Raw genomic sequence first — 24,562 nt, forward strand, 5'->3', positions numbered from 1 at the left:
TGTTTTGGCGTTCAGTCAGTTCACAATCCTTCACATATTAATTCTGTTATGTGTCTTATGACTCCTTCCAGTTTGACATTTTCTTAGAACGCGCTGGGAAGGAGAAGCAGAGAAGAATCTTAAGAATTCATCGAGAAGCTGTAACCACTTGTGTTCCTCTCTGCTCGTTCTTTATAGTGTCATTTATATTTAAAGTTGCTCAAAATAATCTGTCAAGTTATCTGTCCATTACACTCCGAAGTCAGTTTTGCCCTTGAGAGCACAACCAGCAGCCAGGCAGATAGTGAGGAGGAGGGTTTGAATCTGGTATGTGATTAAAAGGAATTCAAGATCAGTGTAAAACATTTTACAAAACCATTCATTTGTTCATTCATTTTCTATACATGCTTACTCCAGTTAAGCATCACGGAGGGATTGGAGCCGTGAGAGGCAAGGTACACCCTGGACAGAACGCCAGTCTAGCGTAGGGCCATTTTACAAACCAGACTTAAAGTTTTGTATTTTTTCAATAGTTTTTACCGTCATTTCATTAAAAATTCTTGTTTTCAATTCAATTTCATTCTAGTTTAACACTGTAATGTGTGTGTGTGTGTTTGTGTGTGTGAGAGAGAGAGAGAGAGAGAGACACTTGGTTGTGTGTGCTGGACGCACGCACTTACTGGGGGTGTCATGGGGCACCCCCCCACCACCCATGTGATCGCCTTCACAGAGGCGATCACATGCCTGTATTTGGACGTGTTATTACTGACAGTTATTGTTGGAGAACCTTCAGTTGAGAAATTCCAGATTATTTCATGTGGTTTTGAACAATGCTTTGAGGAAGTTGTGTCACTCATCGCATTATTATTCAAAGATGTGCCACTTATGAAATGTGATGTTTGCTCAAACACACTCAACTGGTAACCATTTAGGCTCATATATGGATCTGATAATAATAATAATAATGAAACTGTGGGCAGGAGCAGGTCCAGCAGCACGTACAGTGTAAGTGGTGCACGTGGTTTCCTCACCGCAAACAAGTGTTTGTTTTCACAAATCGTGTTTTATTCTGTCCTGTTTTTACATGCATTTTTATTACTGAGACACTTATGTTGTCACGCGTAGCAGTGAACCTGAGGTTTTTACTTTAGTTTTTGGTTGTAAATGCAGCATTTGGATTCAAATTTGGCAGCACGGTGCCTTAGTGTTAGCACTGTTGTCTCACAGCAAGAAGGTCATGGGATCGTTTCTCACATGTGGCCCTTCTGTATGGAGTCTGCATGTTCTCCCTGTGTTTGTGTGGGTTCTCTCCAGGTGCTCCGGCTTTCTCCCACATCCAAACACATGCAGGTTAGAGGGACTGGAAGCTTAACAAAAAGATTCAAAAAATTGTCCGTAGGTGTGAATATAGTTGTTTGTCTCCATGTGGCCCTGTGACAGACTGGTGTCCTGTCCAGGGTGCAACCCGCCTCACACCCTATGACTGCTGGGATAGGCTCCAGCCCCCTGAAACCCTTAATTGGAGTAAGCAGGTATAACCAATGGATGGATGGATTCAGACTTTTTAAATGTAATTTGCTGTTGATAAAGAAAAAGAAAAGGTCTCTGAAACTTGACATTATTATGATGTTTTGTAAATTTACAAACCAGTTTTCCTAAGCTTTGGTAAAAGCCTCCTCATGTACCCGGTAAAAGGCAGTGAGTGACTGAATGAGTTCAACCCCTCCACTTTTTTTAACACAATAACTCAAAAGCCATAAATGCTATCATCTTGTAAATCTCCAGATTAAGAGCACATGTATAATAAAGATAAACTCTTTACACATTGGTTAATTTTGATGCACCAGATCAATATGAAAACAAGCTTTTTTCTTCTTTTTTTTTTTTTGCTCATGTAATAAAATATATCTGCCTCCTACTGGAGCTGTCTGTGGATGGAATAATCTCATCATCACATAAATGATGGAAATAAGTAGTAGGTGTGATTGAGGTTACGTGTTGCTTTGCTTATTTAAACAAAATAAACCAGCAAACACAAAAAAAACCTCAAGACACTAGTTATAAATATTATTTATTGATGGATGTATGGGTTCATCTACCCCCGCATGCTGTTGTCATCAACATACACATGACCAATTTTGGATATATATATATTTGAACTGCGGTTGAAGAGATCGGAAGTGTTTGTCATATGTGTGTCACACAGGACATGACAAATTCTTTTGTCAGTGTTGATTGGCTGCACAGAAACCTGTAATGCATTCATCTCCTCTCCTAAAGCCCTCCCACTCATTGCTTCTGTGTTTTATATAGGAAGCAATGCAGACAGACTGAGCGCTGCAACACCGGCACAGCTAAAAATTGAGATCAGAGGTCAGCAAGAGGAGATGAAAGATTAAAAACATCAACCATCTGCATCAGGATTCCAAGTGTTCACAACAAAGGTAAGGAACAAGATATCCCAAAGTGTGGCATTCATGATAAATACGTGTTTATGACTACAACTTATATGCAGGGTTAAAGAAAATATTGAGTATGAATACAACTGGTGATAAAAAAAAATCTGATACTCATATTAATTTGATGTCATTCTGTACTGAAAAATGAACATAATATTCATTAATGATCATTTTTATATTTACATGATGCAAATCAAAGGGAATATTAAGAAGTGCGCATGCTATGCAGTAATCAACAAGGCCAAGCTGATAGTGCACTCACTGTGCATAACACACAGTGACTGCTAAATCCACAACAAATCACAGATGTAATAAAGACAAAAGAAAGAATGTGTTTGCTCATTTGTCACCCAGTATTGTTATGTTCCATTTCTGCTTTGTTTTCCTATTTCAGTTCGTCTTTACATAAAAATATCCCAGTAAGAAGAAGTGAAACCAGAAGTGGAGATGGACCTGTATGTTGTTCTCATCATTGCAGGATTCTGTATTGATGCGGTAAGCAGCAATCAGATGAAGCACCTTTGGATTTTGTGGTCAGAACTTACAGCGTAGACAGAAATGATTATGTCTTGATCTGCTCTCTCTGTGCCCTTTTCAGGCTTTTCCTCTCAAATCATCCAAGAGAAGATTTTTATTAAAACACTGGGGAGATCACAGAGGTAATTCAACTCCATGTTCTGTATGTGAATGTCTACTGCTGGTCACCAAACCCATTGATGGGTTCTTGTCTTGACAGTACAACTGACACAGGAGTGTCTGTCTGGGGATGGGAGCAATTACAGGGGATCGGTTTCAGAGTCGGTGCGAGGCCGTAGGTGTCTCTACTGGAACAAGTTTACAAATCCCTGGGGAAATTCAGAGGGAATTGGCAAGCATAATAACTGCAGGTACAGTTTGTTGTTTTGTTAATTCAATTATTTATACAAGTACAAATCACACACCCCCACCCAAAAAACAAACAAACAAACAAAAAAAACATTACACGTGACTAGGTGGGTTTTTTTTTTAATAAAAAGAAACTTTAAGCAGACCAGACTCAGTGGGGTGACCATCAGTTTTGGTCATACAAAATAAAACAAAACAAAACAAAGAAAAACAAGAAAACCAAAAGAACTCAATAAAAAAACAGAAAATACTTTAATGTAGATATGAACATGGATACAAATTTATTTAAATGAATTAAAAGTCAAGCATAACTGCATATATCATAAGAAAACAGGGTTCTTAAAACATGGCAGTGTAAAAAGTAGATTGGTGAGGTGGAGTACCAAGCGACCCAGGCCAGTTCTGAAGGGCTTTCAAACTTCAGTGAGTCAGGTTGAAGACTCTGCACTTACAAAAGCTGTTATTCTCGATGTTTACCCGCACTCACATTTACCACTGAGTGGAAAACCCCTGTGATGGTGAGAAGAAGCCAGTATTGGTCATGAGGCTCACTGGTGCCAGTGATAAAACATGAAGTGGATGAGTCTCTACAACTCCCCTTGGATAGGATTTTGGTCTGGTGCAGGATACTTCCCCAGCCAAGCCCAGTGCCCATTTTACAGCTGGGTGAACTGGGACAAAGGGGATAAAATGTCTTAGTAGAAGAAGGTTTATTGGTCCAATTAGACTCAAACGGATGTATTATGTAATCAACTAAACACCCTGTTTAGAAAAAGCAAAAAAATCTGTACTATCACAACTGCACATCACCATCCTGACTGTGAGGTTTGGTGGTTGCAGTGTTATGCTGCAGGGATGCTTCTCTTAGTGCAGCAGATAAATGTATATATCATAAGAATATTTCCTTTTGTGATACAAGCACCAAATTTGACACAGTGGTACATCTTGGTCTATGTTTTGCAAAAAAAAAAGAAAAAAAAAAAAAGTCATGAGCCACTTCAGTTTTCAATATGGCAGCCATTTTTCAAGATGGTGCCCAGAAATTTGTATTCATACTCTCACAAGCACCACTAACTTAGCTTATGGCAAGCTAAAAGTGGACACTCTCATTTTGGCTGAACAACTATACAGTTTTTGTATATTCTGTGTTAGTACGCACCTGCGTGCTTGATGAATTGCGCAAAAAGTAGTTCCCAAACAATGCTGTTTTTGCGATGACAGTGCGTTTTCATGGGTAACAAAACATAAGGAGTATATTTGGCACAGTAACTTGTGTATCTCGTGTGTTTTTATGCCTAAATGATCGTAAGTCAATACTTACACTCATCCAGCAGCATCTTCTTATGTCGGCAAATTCAGCACTGGGTCAGGCGGAAGGAGTCCGGCGAGCGATCCCACAATGACAAAATAGCAGAGATGTCGCTGAGCAGGGTGATATGTTTTTTCATCATATATTTGCACAATCTTGGTTCATTTCAGTGTTGTACCTATTAAATATTGTACTGTGGACTAGGGGGGGACCTGAAATTAGGCATAAAGTTTCATGTTTTTTAGATGGATTGTATGTTTTTAATAAATGTGCATGCATGCACTGCAGAACACTTGATAGTGTTTGGGGTGTAAGGGTTTAGTAGTAGAGGTAGTATTTCTGCTTTTAAAGTCAGCCAAGTCCTTTGGATCAAGACGCGTCCCCACTGCTTACGTATGGGTTCAAGTAGTTGCTTGTGCGTGGCCGTGGCCACACCCCAGTAAACTGCATTGGCTTACGGGCTAAACTAGGTAAGGGTAGCGATGGAATTTGCTTTACTCCCATATCAGTGCATGAAGACTGGAAACGTCCAGAATGGACTGTTGAACAGATGAAACAGACGTCACCATTAGTAAGTCCCGTCAGCTCCTCCCTTGTTTTCACTGGGGGTCGCCACTTGATTTGGTAGAAGAGCCATTCTCGACGCAACTCCATATTACATGGAGAAACGAGCAGGGGTGGGGTTTGAACCGGGAACCTTTCGCACTGAAACCAAGCGCACTAACCACTTGGTCACCACCCCAAAATGAAAAATTAAAATTTCACATGCCTGTTTTTTTTTTTTTTTTTTTTTTTTTTTTTTAAAGAAAAGGCCTTCTCAGAAGTATTTATATCAATGTGGCGCTTGTATCATCAACTGAATGATTCTTACACCTATCTGTTGCATCATCTATACTGCAGCCCCTTGAAGGTTTTAAGGCTTAATGCATGCAGCAAAATACAGAGAAATCCAAAGAAAACAACTGACACACTAAACAAGAACAATGCAGTTTGTGAGATTTAAACTCATACTCGACTCTGCCCCAACCCCAGCTTGAAAGGTTTTGCAACAAAGTGACAGAATAGTTGCAGCTTCCAGTTGTCCAGCATGGATACAAACAGACTAAAAGCTGGAAATTCTACCAAATACACACATCATAAATAGTAAAGGGACAAACCCATATGCAGTTAACATTTTCAGTTTAGATCTGAATTTGCTTTTAAAAAGTCAACAGTGGTGGAGTATAAGTAACATTCTGTACTGATGATCGTTGTATGTGCATACTAGGAATCCTGACCAGAATTTAATGCCTTGGTGTCGTGTCCGAAGAGGAAGAAAGATTGTGAGAGAATTCTGTGATATCCCAAAATGTAAGTCTAACCAACACATTTTCCAGGCCTGCATAAAATTGCCAGTGGACAACCTTCTTACATGAATTCTGTTTTGCATTACAGGTCCAACATCGGCACCAAAACCTCCAGTATCTCCAGCTGTGGACACAGGTAAGTTGTGTTGTCAGATCTTTACCTAATACCTGCTTTGTGACTCCCCTCTTCAGCATTCAGTTCTTTGACTTGTGTGTCCCCGCAGAGCTGACATGTGGGGAGACATCTGAGAGAAAGATGAATAAAATCGTGGGTGGTTCTTTTGCACCTATACATTCACACCCATGGGTGGCAGCTATCTTTCATCGGCAGGATGGTTTTCTCTGTGGCGGCTCTCTCATTGCACCGTGTTGGGTTCTTACAGCGGCACACTGCTTTGCTTACAGGTGAGACCATCCAAAATCCCCACTTCGATTTTCATGATTTGTTTGTACACATTGAAAGCTGTAATTGAGGAGTTTTTACGAGTAGAAATTGAGTATACCGTAGCCCTTATAACCATGTATTCATTAGTATGTAATTACCTCCAACAATGAATCGATGTGTTTTCATGCACTTATAATGAATGAGTCCTTCATATCTACATAAGATTGGGCCCCCTCATGGAGGCCACCATGTTGCTATGTTGATACAGTAGCCCAAAAGGGACATACTTACCATATTTTCTGTAGAAAAAGTTGCATTTATGTGGAAGGTGTGACTTGTACTCCAGTGTGACTTATATCCAGTGAAATCACACATTTGTTATTAATAATAGTAATTATAATGGCTTTGGCAGGACTTTGCCAGGAATCAAAGTACTAAACAAAATAAAGTATAATAATAAAAGAATAAATGCCAAAACTAAGAAGTACACTACAACAATGCATAAAAACCCCAAAGTAAAGACTTGATTAAAAATAAAGAAAAAAGGTGCTAGTTGCACTGTGATTTATATTTGGGCATTTCCCTCTTCAAAGGCATTTTTTTAACAGGTGCAACTTTTTTCCGTTGCATCTTCTACTCCGGAAGATACAGGGTGTATAATGTTTTGCATTTTGAAGTGTGGCCAAAATACTCTGGCTAAAAAAAAAAGGAAATAGAGGAATCTGTGGTTGTTCCTCACTGGGTTCCTACACTGTTTGAAGTCCAAGACAAATTTTCCCCTTGGGGACAATAAAGCGTATCGTATCGTATTGTATCGTATTTATTGGCTGCTAGTGCAATTAAGTTCAGTTAAATTCAATTCAGGTTATTGCACCAAATCATAAAATAAGTCAACCCAAGGCACTTCACAAGGGTAAGGTCTGACCTTACCAAACCCCCCTAAGCAAGCACTTGGGCAACAGTGGTGAGGAAAAACTCCCTTGGACAATTCTGAGGAAGAGACTTCAATCAGACCAGACTCAGAGGGGTGTCCCACTGCTTTGGCCATACAAACAATAACAAAAATCAGGTGAGCAAAATACAATAGAGACTTGTCAAATAGGCAAACAAAAATAAACATCCACAAGAAAGTCCTCGAGATAGAGTCCAGCAAGCAGAGAGACCCACAGTTCAAACTCTCAGCATCCAGCAACCTCAGTACAGTTAGTGCAGGCCAACAAGTTTAAGAACCCTTATTTTTGTGAAATGTAGGATCATACTTATTGCTTATCGCAAGAGAAGGTAAGGTAGCATGAATTCCTATCACCAAAGATGCCAGATCATGTAAGGCAACAATATAGTGACCAGCAGCAGTTTAATGCAACCTACAATCTCACCACTAGATGACTCTAAATCCTACACACTGTAGCTTTAAGCATGTGCTTTTTTTCCTGTTCTTCCAGTGAGTTTTCAACCACAAAGGATTTGACTGTGTACCTGGGAAAGAAGGCCATCAACGAAACAGACATCAGCACAGAACAAAAGTTCACTGTAGAAAAACTGATCAACCATCAAACATTCAGCGAGGACAGTTTCAACAACGACATAGGTGTGTGCACACTCGTGATTGTGCATATGTGTGTGAGACAGATGGATACACGTCTTGACTACTACTTGACAGCTGTGTTGTTTCTGCATTTCAGCACTGCTGAAAATAAAAAGCAAACACGGTAGATGTGCCGTGAAGTCTCCATCTGTTCGGACAGTTTGTCTCCCTCCACTTCACACGAAGCTTCCTGCGGGATTGCAGTGCAGCATCGCAGGATTTGGCAAGGAGAGACTAGGTGCGTCCTGCAGGAACTCTAAGCAATACCCCCACAAGCTGTTCTAATCATCCCTTCTAATGATTTTTATGTGTGGTGTCTGCAGGAGCGCTACATTTCTCACAGTACTTGAAACAGGCAAAGGTGGTGCTCCTCTCCCAGACTGTCTGTCAGCGAGAGCAGCACTATGGAAACCGCATCACTGAGAACATGTTCTGTGCTGGTAGCCCTGACTACAGCACTGATGCTTGCAAGGTGAGGAAACAAGCCAGTCTGTATTAATATAATGTGTGCTTAGCTTTAGTTCTAGTTCAGCATAATTCTTTTTTGGGTTTTTTTTTGGTCAGTTTTTTTGCAGTGAAATTTTCATACAGTATTCACACCTGACTTCATGCACATTATATGGTGCAACATATCTGTACAAAGTGTAAATTTTCATATAAAGTAGGGGGTGTAATTTTTCGTACTTGTTATTTTTTGACCAATTCTACCAATGTACTGTTCATAATTACATCATGGTACCTCATGCAGAGTAGACGTTGCAACTTAAATGCTGCTATGACCTTTGTATAAAAATTCCAAATTAAAGAGGGGAGTTTAATTATACCCCATCATCATGGCAACACATGAACAACAAAACTCGATTTGGACCAAACTTGGTGGAATAATTGAGGGTTATCTGAGGAAAAAATGATTTGACTTTCAGTAAAAATGTTGTGAAAGTGTAGTGACACGGACCCACAACAGGGGGCGTAAATGAACGGACAATAGAAGGAGTTAAATTTGAACACTTTACTGTTGTGAATGCCACAACCACACACAGCAGATTATAGAATAAATACAAAGTCAATGGATAACAGTGTCGTGTGGGCAGGCTCGACGATAGAAGATGTCCGTCTAGAGAAGAACCGGAACCACACGATTTCCTCCGCCACCGAACCCGAAGGATACTGGAGCCGCCAGGTCCCGAGTCCCTCAGGTGGCCACCGTCTCCGCGTGTCGGATCTGGTACTGCTGGCGAAGAGCAAAGACAGTCAAGTGTGGGTGTGTGTACACCCAGTAACAACAACGGTGGGAATTCCACCTCTAACACACACTCGTGCAGCGTCTGTCTATTCACTTAACTGGCGGAAAGCAGAGCGAAGCAGTTGCGGTCCACGCCGGTCCTCTGGGGAGACAGCTGCAACAATGTATCTACTGGAATCAATATCGGAATATTCAGGCTGAGAGTATTACCTCCGTAGAAGAACGATATCTCGGCGACGTGGTGGAGGTGTCATCCTGCTTTTATCCGGGGTGAAGTGCAGATGATCGGTGACAGCTGTCACAGTTGATGAGTGACAGCTGTCACCTCGGCTGTTCCTGTGAGGCGGCAGCGCCCTCTCGTGCCTGAAGCCTGCACTTCAGGCAGGGCGCCCTCTGGTGGTGGGCCAGCAGTACCTCCTCTTCTGGCGGCCCACACAACAGGACCCCCCCCTCAACGGGCGCCTCCTGGCGCCCGACCAGGCTTGTCCGGGTGGCGACGGTAGAAATCGGCCAGGAGGGCCGGGTCCAGGATGAAGCTCCTCTTCACCCAGGAGCGTTCTTCGGGTCCATACCCCTCCCAGTCCACCAAATACTGGAAACCCTGGCCCATTCGACGGACGTCCAGGAGCCGGCGCACTGTCCAAGCTGGCTCCCTGTCGATGATACGGGCAGGAGGCGGCGCCGGACCGGGTGTACAGAGGGGTGAGGTGTGATGTGGTTTCAATCTTCAAACGTGGAATACTGGATGGATCCGCAGTGAGGCCGGGAGTTGGAGCCTCACTGCGGCGGGACTGAGGACCTTGAGGATCTTGAAGGGCCCTATGTACCGGTCCTTCAGTTTGGGGGAATCCATCTGGAGGGGAATGTCCCTTGTGGATAGCCACACCTCCTGCCCGGGCCGATATGCGGGGGCCGGGGACCGTCGACGGTCTGCATGGGTCTTTGCCCTCGTCCGGGCCCTCAACAAGGCCGAACGGGCGGTGCGCCACACCCGACGGCATCTCCGCAGGTGGGCCTGGACCGAGGGTACACCGACCTCTCCCTCCACCACAGGAAACAAAGGGGGCTGGTACCCCAGACACACCTCGAACAGGAAGAGGCCGGTGGCAGAGGACACTTGGCTGTTATGCGCATACTCGATCCAGGCCAGGTGTTCACTCCAAGCCGTCAGGTGTGCGGATGTGGTACATCGCAGGGCCTGCTCCAGCTCTTGGTTAGCCCGTTCAGCCTGTCCGTTGGTCTGAGGGTGATACCCAGACGAGAGGCTCACGGTGGCCCCCAGCTCCCGGCAGAAACTTCTCCAAACCTGCGAGGAAAACTGGGGACCACGATCTGAGACGATGTCTGTTGGTTTCCCATGCAGACGTACGACATGGTGGACCAGGAGATCCGCTGTCTCCTGGGCCGACGGGAGCTTCGGGAGGGCCACGAAGTGGGCCACCTTAGAGAACCGGTCCACTATCGTGAGGATGGTGGTGTGCCCCCGGGACGGCGGGAGGCCCGTGACGAAATCCAGACCGATGTGGGACCAGGGGCGATGAGGCACAGGAAGCGGTTGAAGGAGTCCCTGTGCCTTTTGGTGGTCCGCCTTGCCCCTGGCGCAGGTGGTGCAGGCCTGGATGTAAGCCCGGACGTCAGCCTCCAGGGACGCCCACCAGAAGCGCTGCCGGACCACTGCCACGGTCCTACGCACCCCTGGGTGGCAGGAGAGCTTGGACCCGTGACAGAAGTCCAGGACGGCAGCCCTGGCTTCTGGTGGGACGTATAGTCTGTTCTTTGGCCCTGTTCCGGGATCCGGGCTCCGTGCCAGGGCCTCCCGGACGGTCTTCTCCACGTCCCAGGTAAGGGTGGCCACGATAGTGGACTCCGGTACGATGGGTTCCGGTGGATCCGACAGCTCGGTTATCTGATCCAACCGAGCCGTAAAGGCGGTGAGGATGTGCTGCAACTCACCAATCACGCCTCCTGCAGACGCCTGTGCACCCTGCTCTCCCATTGGCCGTTCAATCGCTGGGTGACGCCCCTCGGAGTCCATGACGCTGGCCGAGATATCCTGTTGTGAAAGTGTAGTGACACGGACCCACAACAGGGGGCGTAAATGAACGGACAATAGAAGGAGTTATATTTGAACACTTTACTGTTGTGAATGCCACAACCACACACAGCAGATTATAGAATAAATACAAAGTCAATGGATAAAGGTGTCGTGTGGGCAGGCTCGACGATAGGAGACGTCCGTCTAGAGAAGAACCGGAACCACACGATTTCCTCCGCCACCGAACCCGAAGGATACTGGTGCCGCCAGGTCCCGAGTCCCTCAGGTGGCCATCATCTCCGTGTGTCGGATCTGGTACTGCTGGCGAAGAGCAAAGACAGTCAAGTGTGGGTGTGTGTGCACCCAGTAACAACAACGGTGGGAATTCCACCTCCACCTCTAACACACACTCGTGCAGCGTCTGTCTATTCATTTAACTGGCGGAAAGCAGAGCGAAGCAGTCGCGGTCCACGCCGGTCCTCCGGGGAGACAGCTGCAACAATGTATCTACTGGAATCAATATCGGAATATTCAGGCTGAGAGTATTACCTCCGTAGAAGAACGATATCTCGGCGACGTGGTGGAGGTGTCATCCTGCTTTTATCCGGGGTGAAGTGCAGATGATCGGTGACAGCTGTCACAGTTGATGAGTGACAGCTGTCACCTCGGCTGTTCCTGTGAGGCGGCAGCGCCCTCTCTTGCCTGAAGCCCGCACTTCAGGCAGGGCGCCCTCTGGTGGTGGGCCAGCAGTACCTCCTCTTCTGGCGGCCCACACAACAAAAAAATCGGTTCAATGTTAAGGTCACAGTCCAAGGTCAAACTGTCTTCCTGATAAAGAGCATTTTTAGAATATCTACTTTAAAGAACTGGCTCAAGATACATTTATGTTGACTGTTAAAGACTACACTCTAAAAAAATGAACTGCTTTCTCAAGAAAAAGTGATGTAACAATTTGCATATTTTTAAAGTTATTTCAATTTAACTAAAGTTATTTCAAGTTAACTAGAGATGCTTTGTGGCATTAACTCAGTTGAAAGTTGAAATAACTTTAAAAAAAATCATTGCAAATTAGTACATCATTTTTCTTGTTGAGACAGCAGTTCCTTTTTAGGGCATAATATTAAGTGTGTTTTTTAAGTATTTGGAGAAACACACCAGCAGCTGTGTGTGTTTCTCCAGGTGAAACTGGAGTTGCATCAGGAAGGGCATCCGGCATAAAACCTGTGCCAAATACCAATGTAGATCTGGCTGTATCCACTGTGGCGACCCCGAACAATACGGGAGCAGCCAGGACAGTTGTCCCGTGCAGCAGTTGTCCCTGTGTCAGGACAACAACAGGTGTCAAAAATGAAAGTTGCTCAAATAAAGACTTGTGAAATACAGGTGACAAAAACTCTACGCCCTCCAAAAAATACTATTGCTGGAGCACTGAACAGTTCACATGTCATGAATAGGGTTTGTATGAAGTGTCTTTTGGTTTTCTTTATTTTGTTTCTGACAATTTTCTGTCACTGTCATGTTTGCTTGGTGTTTGGTGGAGGGATCTTTCTTGTCTGCTGTCTTGTGTGATGGGTGTTTCCCTGTGATCCTCTCTCCTGCTTGCCACACCCCTTTCCAGATCCTTCCACATACACCTATCCTGCATTTACTGCTAATCACTCCCTCTATTTAAGTCACACCTTTCACCCTGTCTGGTAGTGAGATTGTTGAGCCTTGAGCCACTTTTGAGGACTTATTCTTCTGAGTATTTGCTTCGGATCCTGTTGCTTATCTTGGCCTGCCTACCTGTGTACTGAACCCTGCCCGAACTTTTATTAAACCCTCCTTTACTGACATCTGAATCCAGCATTTGTGTGTCCAGCCACGCTGTTCCAGTAAGCCTGACATCATATTACACAAAAGAAAACTCACATCTGACAATAAAAGACAAAAAGCTACACATTTCCTTACCACTGTGGCCTGTGTGTTTGCTCTAGGGGTTGGTAAGGTTAGAACTTACTTGTGTGAAGTAGTTTTGTTGTGATTTGGTGCTATATAAATTAAATAAATTGAAATTGAATTGAGTTACACATATAATGATGATGAATGGTGGTTGGAGGGGCCCCCTGTGAATTTTTGCGGTGGACCCCAACAGACTCTCCTGACAGCTGTGTCCTCTCCTCACAGGGCGACTCTGGTGGGCCTTTGGTGTGTGAATTTTCTGGAAAGATGTTTCTGTTTGGGGTGGTGAGCTGGGGTGAAGGCTGTGCAATGCAGAATAAACCAGGTGTTTACACACGCGTCACCAACTTCAACAGCTGGATTGCAGAGAAAGCGGGGCTTCATAACTACACAGCAGGAGTCATGTATCCAATAAAATGATGCCCTGGGGTGGTGGTGGTGGTGGGCGGGGATTGGGTCAGTAAGGAAGATTTGGCTGCAATTTTGTCAACTCAATGACAAAACAAACAAGCACATGTTGCCAAGTTTGTATAGAGCAGTAGCCAGTTGGCATTACTGTAAATATAAGTATATTGAAAATACTTTTGTATGACAAAGCCATGTGAATATTGTATTTAAGGTGCAGAATTTTAATCCTTGTCTCATGATTTTTTAAAAATATTTTGGTAATGTTCATACTATAACTGTGAACACAGTTAATCAGATAATTTATTTATTTTTTTCTTATTTTGTAAACATTTCTTCTTGTAGAAGGCTGCCCCTACTGTATATTACTCATCATATAAAATAAAATGTGTTAAATAAATGTACTTCTTTTAAAAAACTTCCAAACACCAAATATTTGTCTTTTTCCGCATGCACATACTTTTAAGCACAAGCATAAGCAACCGCTTGAAGTATTCTGTTCCTGTGTTTATGTCTACATTTCTGAGGTGCAGCATAATTACTGAGCAGCTGCAAAAGGATATGAAAAGGAAAAGAAGAAATTAATTCTACATTGGATTTATTAGCCAGTGAAATGTGTCCTAAACAAAAAAGAAAAGAAAAGAAACTAACAGTACTTGAGTTGTGTGCCTTCAGCTGCTGACCTTTGACCTAAACTCTAGAAGTAAAGCATAAACATTCAAATATGTAAATGTCTGCGTGTATCTTCCTGCCAAACACTAGAGGGCACTGCTGTGTAAAATGATCTGCAGAGAAAATACAAAAAAAAAAAAAAGACAAAAATATTGTCAGTGTTTCTAAATAATGGCAAATATATATTTAAATCACACCTGATATAGTGTTTGAAGACACAGACTCAATCAGGTTATTTTTTTTATTGATGCAAATTTACAGTCTAGAATGGAAACACATGCACAGATATCTATCTATCTACGAGGTCTGTCCATAAAGTATAGGTCCTTTTTATTTTTTTCAAAAACTATATGGATTTCATTCATATGTTTTTACGTCAGACATGCTTGAACCCTCGTGCGCATGCGTGAGTTTTTCCACGCCTGTCGGTGACGTCATTCGCCTGTGAGCACTCCTTGTGGGAGGAGTCGTCCAGCCCCTCGTCAGAATTCCTTTGTCTGAGAAGTTGCTGAGAGACTGGCGCTTTGTTTGATCAAAATTTTTTCTAAACCTGTGAGACACATCGAAGTGGACACGGTTCGAAAAATTAAGCTGGTTTTCAGTGAAAATTTTAACGGCTGATGAGAGATTTTGAGGTGATACTGTCGCTTTAAGGACTTCCCACGGTGCGAGACGTCGCTAAGCGCTCTCAGGCGCCGTCATCAGCCTGTTAAAAGCTGAAAACCTCCACATTTCAGGCTCTATTGATCCAGGACGTCGTGAGAGAACAGAGAAGTTTCAGAAGAAGTCGGTTTCAGCATTTTATCCGGATATTCCACTGTTAAAGGAGATTTTTTTAATGAAAGACGTGCGGACGGGTCCGCGCATCGGGACGCAGCCGACGCGGTGCGGCGGCACAGGAAAAACACCTCCGTGTTGATAACCATTTGTAAAATCCAGGCAGCTTTTGATGGCTTTCAGTGGAGTGAGTATATGAGAAATTGTTTAACAGCTGGACATGTTCCAACTTGTCCTTAAGGCTTCCAACAGAGGTGTTTTTTCCTGTGCCGCCGCACCGCGTCGGCTGCGTCCCGATGCGCGGACCCGTCCGCACGTCTTTCATTAAAAAAAAATCTCCTTTAACAGTGGAATATCCGGATAAAATGCTGAAACCGACTTCTTCTAAAACTTCTCTGTTCTCTCACGACGTCCTGGATCAATAGAGCCTGAAATGTGGAGGTTTTCAGTTTTTAACAGGCTGACGACGGTGCCTGAGAGCGCTGCACGACGTCTCGCTCCGTGGGAAGTCCTTAAAGCGACAGTATCACCTCAAAATCTCTCATCAGCCATTAAAATTTTCCACTGAAAACCAGCTTAATTTTTCGAACCGTGTCCACTTCGATGTGTCTCACAGGTTTAGAAAAAATTTTGATCAAACAAAGCGCCAGTCTCTCAGCAACTTCTCAGACAAAGGAATTCCGACGAGGGGCTGGATGACTCCTCCCACAAGGAGTGCTCACAGGCGAATGACGTCACCGACAGGCGTGGAAAAACTCACGCATGCGCACGAGGGTTCAAGCATGTCTGACGTAAAACATATGAATGAAATCCATATAGTTTTTGAAAAAAATAAAAAAGGACCTATACTTTATGGACAGCCCTCGTATCTATCTATCTGCGTCCATGTACTTAGATACCCAAAATTGTACACTTTTTGCCTCCCAGGACTCACAGCATGGTTCATAGTTATTGTGACATGATGAAGAGATATAAAATAATCTCCTCTTTAATGTTAGTGAAACAAAAAAACGATGAGATATGAAAGCTTGCATCATGTATTATTTCTTTAATCACTACTATGGCCACAGTTTTAATTGACATTTAGCTTTAAAACTGGAATTAGAACTGGAAACTCAGATGTCCACCAAAAGCCCTGTTTTATGATTATTATTATTACTATGATGAATTAGAATGGTAACCCTACAAAAAGCTTTTCCCCCATTGGATTCAAACCTTTATCCAAATTAACACTAAATCCCAGACATTCGTGGATATTATTACGACAGACGTGTTTGAATTTTCACTGTGATTATCAGGACAAACCTGGAACTGAAGATGCCAGTTGATTGAGTCTGCAAAATATCATCAGTACTCATAATTCCATAAACACCACAACATCATCACTCTGAAATTTTTGGTTGCAATAGATAAACATGAGTATGAGTGACCCTCCTATCTTGATGGCATCTTTTCACATGCAAAGAGACATAAAACAAAGGCAGACATCAAATAAAATAAAGGCTTGTGAAGCTTTGTCACTAATTGCAGGGTCTTGGTGGTGACTGAGGTCACTGTTGCTTGTCTTCTCAAAAAGCCATGTCATATTTTTTGAGAAATTAAATTCAATGTTCTAAAAATAAAAGCCACATGTTACAATTTTAAGGGGGGGGGGGGTGTCTTATTTCCACCCATTATTTAATATTCTTATTATAAGATTCTTTTTCTTGTTCCACATTCCATCTTTTCACCCATTAAATGGAAATCTGTCTGGCAGTTTTTGTGTAATCTGATTGGCTGGCTGACTGACAGACAGGCAGGCAGTCAGTAATAAAAACATAACCTCCTTGGCAGAAGTAAATATAAGTTAGATGATGACAGTCTCTCTAAACATGCTGTGAGTGATTCCACTAAACGTGCTGAGTAGACTCTACTGTAATCAGTGACTTGGAAATGTGCACGTGTATCCATCCTCTGACTTGCCTCAAGAAAACCCGGCTGTAGATGTATTGATTTAATTCTTGTATTTAGAATAAATTGGCTCTGTCCCAACTTTTTTTTAGAATGTGTTGCAGGGCTGAAATGCAGGAATGGATGTATACGAGGTCTGTGAGAAAAGAATCCGACCTTTTTATTTTATGCAAAAAATATTTTGATTTGATTCATATGTTTTTACGTCAGCCAAGCTTGAACCTTCGTGCGCATGCGTGAGTTTTTCCACGCCTGTCTGTTGTGTCATTCGCCTGTGGGCAGGCTTTGAGTGAGCACTGGTCCACCCCTCTCATCGTTGTTTCATTGGGCCTCATGTATCAATGTGTGTATGGCGATATTTGAGTGTATATGGGCTGTATGCCAAAACGGCTGCGCTACTTGGCATTTATCAATGTGGTCGTTGGCGTACGCCGCGCTGAAAATATACACCAGGTCGAGAGGTAGCATAAATTATACACCAAAATGAACCAGCGCTGGAATCCACATAAAAATGAAACTGATCAACATGATAAACAGTGCCATTATACAAATCAATGCATATGTTACATAAATAACACTTTCCTGATTATACTACATAATAATCAATACAAATCCGGCTTTTGCGGGATTGCTGGTCTATCGAGCACGATCCGTGGCCACAGCGCTGACTGCAAAGAAAGCGATGCTCGCCTTTTTCTCCAGAGCCTGGAGCCAGAGCAGCGCTGAGCTTAACTTTATGTGGTGTGATCGTTTTAGACTATGAAATTGATCATTACAACTGTAGTGTTGTCATTCCCTTCGCCCGTGCTGCAATCAGGTTTTGTCGTCTCCATTCGTTTGTCACAATAAAATAAATAAAGAAATACATCTTAAGAATAAAGAAATCTGAAAAATTAGGCATGTCTTATTAATTGAGCGAGCAAATATCCACGTCAAGAATTATTGACGTGAAAAGAGAATACAATGGTCCCTCGCTATAACGCGGTTCACCTTTCGCGGCCTCGCCGTTGCACGGAGTTTTTAGTCCAATTTTGCATGCTTTTTTTTTTTTTTTTTACAGTGTTCTGTGTTCTGCGTGTCTGTTTATAAGAATCTTCTCACCCAGAAGAAAAAAGAGCGCCAACAACTACTCATAACTGTGTTTGTCACTCGGAAACAGACACCTGCAGCGAGGTGTGAGTGGAAAAAGACGCGGTGCCAGGACAAAGAGGCGCGATCTGTGAAATACTGGTCAGTCACTATTAATAATTTCTTATGTGTCCAACCTCGTACGTTGATCATTAAAATTAAATTCGTTAGTTCTAAAAGCCATCATAATTATTTATAGGAAAACGTTCTATTTTTATTTCTCAAACAAATGTTTGGGCCTGAAAACAGGTTGGTCTTATTTTTCTAATAAGGTTTGAACTTTGAGAGTGTTTACACACGAGAGAAAAGTGAGAAAATGTTCATGCCTGATTGAGAAAGTGTATAAAGTGGTTTTACAGCTTTGAAACATCTATAATAATTGTAAAAAATAATGCTGACTACGTCGCAGTTTCGCGTATTACGGGCTATTTTTAGAACGAGGGACCACTGTAACACTTTTTTGATTATACTACAAAACGATACGACGGCCGCTTTTGATGCTCTATTGGCACGCGTCGTGATTGATGGAGTTCTTTTTCTTTGCCGTCTTCCTGGCTTCCATGTCGTAAAATGAGGGTGTGTCTGAAGCGGAGTCTGAATATTTATGGGCATGTTTATTATAATTACGATTGTTTTCATCCGCCGCATTTATTAAGGTCACGTCAGGCGTACGCTGGAAATGGGCAGGTGCGCACTGCTTGATACATGTCACAGCAACTTTGGTGTACTTCAAATTTACACCGTAAATTTACGCCACAAGTGCGCAACTTTGATACATGAGGCCCATTGCGAGGAAATGGCGGAATTATTTGGGCTTTTTTTCCCATCAGAATTTTTTCAGAAACTGTTAGAGACAGGCAGCTGGAAACCATTCGAAAAATTTATCTGGCTTTCGGTGAAAATTTTACGGGCTTCACAGAGAATAAGGAGTGTTAGTACAGCTTTAAGGACCCCTTTAAGGACGCTCAGCGCGCCGCGCTCCGAGCTGCAACGACGCGGCACAAGCCACCGGACCATTTCTAAATGGATGGCTCTGTGGATACGAGACCGTCGTGTGCTCTTTCTCTGGTTATCACAAGAGCTGGACATCAGCCATTTTCCGGCAGATTTCACTTTTAACAAGAGATTTTGTCATGGAAAGCCGCGCGGAGGCTTCGCGCATCACGACCGATTCGCTGATGAAGCGAGACAAAGGAACACCTCCGTTTCGGAGTGTTAAAGGACAAGTTGGGACATGCCTATCTCGGCTTTCAGTGCTTACCATTCGAGTGAGTATAAGAGAAATCGTGGAGAGCTGGGCATGTCCCAACTTGTCCTTTAACACTCCGAAACGGAGGTGTTCCTTTGTCTCGCTTCATCAGCGAATCGGTCGTGAGGCACGAAGCCTCCGCGTGGCTTTCCATGACAAAATCTCTTGTTAAAAGTGAAATCTGCCAGAAAATGGCTGATGTCCAGCTCTTGTGATAACCAGAGAAATTGCACACGACAGTCCCGGCTCCACACAGCGATCCATTTAGAAATTATGTGGTGGTTTCTGCCTCTCGATGGTGGCTCAGAGCGCGGTGCGCCGTGCACCATTATGGGCCATCCTTAAAGCTGTAGTAAGACTCCTTATTTTCTGTGAAGCCCGTAAAATTTTCACCGAAATCCAGATAAATTTTTCGAATGATTTGCAGCTGCCTGTCTCTAACAGTTTCTGAAAAAATTCTGATGGAAAAAAAGCCCAAATCATTCCGCCATTTCCTCGCAATGAAACAACGATGAGAGGGGTGGAGCAGTGCTCACTCATAGTCTGCCCACAGGCGAATGACGCAACCGACAGGCGTGGAAAAACTCATGCATGCGCACGAAGGTTCAAGCTTGGCTGACGTAAAAACATATGAATCAAATCCATATATTTTTTGCATAAAATAAAAGGTCGGATACTTTTCTCACAGACCTCGTATTATCAATTGAAATACATTTGACCACACAAAACATGAAATATGAAATATCTTGGGTTCATACTGTCTGCAATGAAACAGAGGTCAAAGTAAATGGGGTTATACATCATTGCAGGGTGCTGGTGTGTGTGCAGGCAAGCAGAGTGTACTTTCAATTATACCTACTGATGTAAGACATGTGAGTGTTGGGACCTTTAACTGTGTGAAAAATGGCCTCTGCTCGCTGTCACTCTCACTGACTCCCACTGGGGTTGCAGGCTGGTCACAATGGGGTCTCCATGGTTGGAAAAAAGATCCCTCTGGATCTCCATCACTCCCCATCAGTCTCCAACAGGTGTGCGAGTTTGAAACTGTTTAAAACACTTGCACAAATTGTGCGACTAGTTAATAAATAAATGGGTCTCTTAATTAGTCTTGATAAAGTCTCAAAGTGATGCTACGGGTCATAATAGACTCTCACTTGACTCTGCATGGGGTTGCATAATTGACTGCGGATGTCAGCATATTTTTCACTCGCACAATTCAGTCGCAATGTAAGTTTGGTGTAAACGCAAATAACAGATCACAATGGAGACCAACCAAGACTTGTGAGAGTTGACAAAATATCATGATCTTGTAGGTCTTATAGGTCTCAGTCTTTTATATTATTATTTTGTCAGTATTATAATTGTGTTAGGGGCCTCTCTGGGCCCCTGTCAATCATGGGCCCCAGAATACTTCTCCTTATTCTCCCCTTTTCAGCACCCCTGAATAAGGTACAAACACTTTTTTGGTGATAGATAACCAGGTCTGCACCCAACCACACCCCATTTTTAGACCAATGCATCCCTATGAGCGCAAGTGTATTGTGAATTGCACATCCTGCAAATGCAGTGTGTAATTATATATAGCCAAATTTAAATGTGAATGTCCATTAAGGTGCCAGGATTGCTTGTGTTGGGATGTGCGCCACTTTGCACCGTGTATAAAGCCTATTGACTGACAGGTCAGGTCATAAACCGCATTAGTGAAGCGTGACAAGATTTTAAATGGCAAACAATCACAGAATTATTACGGTGAATAAATTATCATGTCACAAGAGCGCTAAGCAACAGTTCTCCAATAATGGGAATCCATCAGCCCAAATAAAATCCATAAACAACAGTAAAACAGATGGTCAACGATATAAATTCCAGTCATAGCGTCATTGCTGAAAGCAAACTCAACAACCGCTCTAAGCAACCTGCTGTAATGTCTTTTATCAAAATGTGTTTGGACAAGTCCGCATATACACAGTTTGCAGCAGCAGCCAGTCATAGTTTGTGCTGTTAGTCCTCAATTACTCACACGGCCAGTTTATTTCACGGCTCCTCCACAGCGCCTCAGCCCATATATGGGTTTGAGACGCTCCGAGTGTGAGTCTTACTGCTCTTTTGAGGACAATTCCTAAAGAGGAGCTGTGTGATGAGGAGACCTGGATGTGCTCAATGCGTCTGCACCTTCAGACACACACACAGTGCACAATGTCTCTGAGCTACAGTCTCTTTGGTGGACACTGGGTGTCAAGGGTATAAATACCTTTTATTTGCTGCTGAGGTCTCTGGTTTCTCCAAGACACACATCTAGAACTCCCAAGCACAGACAACGCCACGAGCAGCCCCATACGCAAACTCAGAAAAAAGAAACAAGACAAGAGAAAGAGAAACCATACCGCCGCTGCCAACAAAAGTTATAATAAATCAGCGTTTATGACTATTTTCACCCTCATTGTAAACCCAAGCAGCCCGAATAAACCTGATTGATTCAAAATGAATGAGTAAGTTGAGTTACATCAGCTCATGTTATTTTACTTATTTTGAGGTTTGCTGAGGCTGAGTCAGACGTGTTGGAATCAAACAACAAAAAGAAAATCTCATGAGTTATGTGCATTGCGCAATAAAAATACACTGTTTTAACAATATACAGATGATCGAGCATACAGTTCACAAACTTGAAAGTTGCTGGCTCAAATCCCAAATACTTCTCTATGTCAAAATGTCGTTGAAAAAGATATTAACCTCAATGTCCACAGCCCCCAGCCCCATTGAGGGACAGTGTACTCCCTGAGAGAGCTGCAATTACACTTTAAATACAACTTTTGCACTTAAATTGATAAATTCTCTTAACTGCAATAAGATAATATAGCTGAAATAAAAAAGATATGTAAAGCTGAATTAATTAATTCAAGTTCTAATAATTTATTTAATGAACTTAATAAATTTGAGACAATCTGTTTCATCATTTTGAGTATTGCTATTTTTTCAGATTTATAGTGGTTAAATTGGTCTGTTTATACACCTCTCCAGAGAGATATGTTTTAGTCAAAGACTCCCCATATACGTTGAGGTAAATCATTCTTAAAAAAAAAAAAAAAAAAAAAGGAAATTTGAAACAAAGATGTCTTCACTTTTGAATTGGATGAGTGATGAAGACCAAGAAGTACATTTGCTACAGGATTTTGGATTACTGTCACCTAGTTTGGAGTCTGTGGGCCATATGTGGCACAGATTCCCCTTGTTTTGACCCACCATAGCAACTTATAGGTTCTCTGCATTAATTAAATGCAAAATAGATTATACAGTAGGCATTTATTATTATTATTTTGAAATTTTGCACAACATCACTTGTTTTTGCCCCGTGGTCCTCCATCCAAATTAATTTGTGCCCCCTCAAAGGAAAGTATTTGGGCACCTCTTTCATAGATATCATCTATACCTGCCTGGACAACTAAAAATTTTGATGTTTTTGCAGCAGGAAAATTTTCGAAATCCACAGTGATGGAACTGTGAGACGTTAAGGAAATTAAACATGGAGCCCTTAGCATATTTAACTGCAAAATATAAATCAAACATTTTTTAAATATGGTCTCTTTGGAGCATTTACAATTAAATTAACTTTCCCTCACTTTAATGTACATATACCGCCTGTCCTCTGGGGATCAAATCAGCTGATTGAAATAGATCAACAGTATAAAATTAGATAAAGTGGTGAAGTCAGAATCAGGCTGTCGGTGAGTAACTGGTTGTTTTGGTCTGCTGGAGACTCTCTTCTGCTACACAGATCAGCAAACTGAACCCTTGCTCTTAATTTAGATGTGGAGGCTGGAGACAGGAACTCCTAACGTTTAAGGAACACAGATCTTATGACAGGTGCAATTTTAAAGTTTACGTTGCATCCGGAAAGTATTCACAGCGATCCACTTTTTCTACATATTGCTATGTTACAGCCTTATTCCAAAATGGAGTACATTTTTTCCCCTCAAAATTCTACTCACAACACCCCATACTGACAACATGAAAAAAAAGTTTTGTTTTTGCAAATTTATTAAAAATAAAAAACTAATAAATCACACTCTTTGGTAAGTATTCACAGTCTTTGCTCAGTACTTTGTTGATGCACCTTTGGCAGCAATTACAGCCTCAAGTCTTCTTGAATATGATGCCACAAACTTGGCACACCTATCACTGGGCAGTTTTGTCCATTCCTCTTTGCAGCACCTCTCAAGCTCAATCGGGTTGGATGTGAGCGTTGGTGCCCAGCAATTTTCAGATCTCTCCAGAGATGCTCAATCAGATTCAGGTCTGGGCTCTGGCTGGGCCACTCAAGGACATTCACAGAGTTGTCCTGAAGCCACTCCTTTGATATCTTGGCTGGGTGCTTTGGGTCATTGTCGTGCTGAAAGATGAACTGTCGCCCCAGTCTGAGGTCAAGAGCACTCTGGAGCAGGTTTTCATCCAGGATGTCTCTGTACATTACTGAATTCATCTTTCCCTCAATCCTCACTAGTCTCCCAGTGTCATGGTTTGCACAGACATTGGGCACAGCAGGAGGTAGGAGGCTCAATGCAGACTCACAGACATGAGGTAGGATAAACGCCTTATCGTAATTCAAGCAGTGGGTCGGGTACACAAAAAGGCAGTCAGTGAGGTGAAGGTACAGGCAGGTTGAGGGTGAGATCAGCAGCATGGCAAACAGTTGTACGAAGGCTGAGACAAAAGGGGAGGTCGAGGCAAACAAGCATTGTCGGCAACAAGGAACAATGGCAAGGAACAAAGTACTATGGTGCACGAGCTGGAATGGAGATAGAAACATCAACAAACAAGCAAAGAACACAAAACTCAAAGGGCTTAAATGCACAGAGGATAATTAGGTAGTGATGTGAAACAGGTGTGGTGAGCTAGCAGATGGAGGGCGTGGACAAGCAAAGATGAGAGACACTTTGTGGGGCAAGAGAGTGCAGTGACAAGTGGGTGAGGAGATGACAGAGAAAACGGGGTGTGGCCAACAGAGATAAGGAAGTGCAGGTGCAGGACAAGAGAGTGCAGTGATCAGAGGGAGACTGATACAAATGAAACTGGGTGTGAATACGTGAGAACAGAGATGAGGAATGTAGACAAGGGAGTGCAGTGACAACATGGACATGTGTTATGTGTCGACGCGGGTTGAGGAGCGGACCTGCGTCTGACGGAACCCAGCGCTAAAATAACCAGAAAGCGGTTCCA

The 24,562-nt window shown here is 42.8% G+C and overlaps 1 protein-coding gene across 1 annotated transcript; it reads left to right on the forward strand.

Annotated features, from left to right (window-relative positions):
* The first annotated feature begins 2,322 nt into the window (after positions 1 to 2,322).
* On the forward strand, positions 2,323 to 13,631 carry LOC117523880 (urokinase-type plasminogen activator-like). Its single transcript, XM_034185500.1, has 11 exons — positions 2,323 to 2,423; positions 2,833 to 2,933; positions 3,037 to 3,097; positions 3,175 to 3,325; positions 5,900 to 5,982; positions 6,067 to 6,114; positions 6,203 to 6,383; positions 7,806 to 7,951; positions 8,046 to 8,186; positions 8,272 to 8,420; positions 13,393 to 13,631. Exons 2-11 carry the CDS (start codon positions 2,886 to 2,888, stop codon positions 13,585 to 13,587), a joined length of 1,203 nt encoding a protein of 400 aa, XP_034041391.1. The 5' UTR covers positions 2,323 to 2,423; positions 2,833 to 2,885; the 3' UTR covers positions 13,588 to 13,631.
* Positions 13,632 to 24,562: the final 10,931 nt, after the last annotated feature.

Source organism: Thalassophryne amazonica, chromosome 13, assembly GCF_902500255.1.
Source record: "Thalassophryne amazonica chromosome 13, fThaAma1.1, whole genome shotgun sequence".
In the NCBI taxonomy this organism is placed as follows: domain Eukaryota; kingdom Metazoa; phylum Chordata; class Actinopteri; order Batrachoidiformes; family Batrachoididae; genus Thalassophryne; species Thalassophryne amazonica.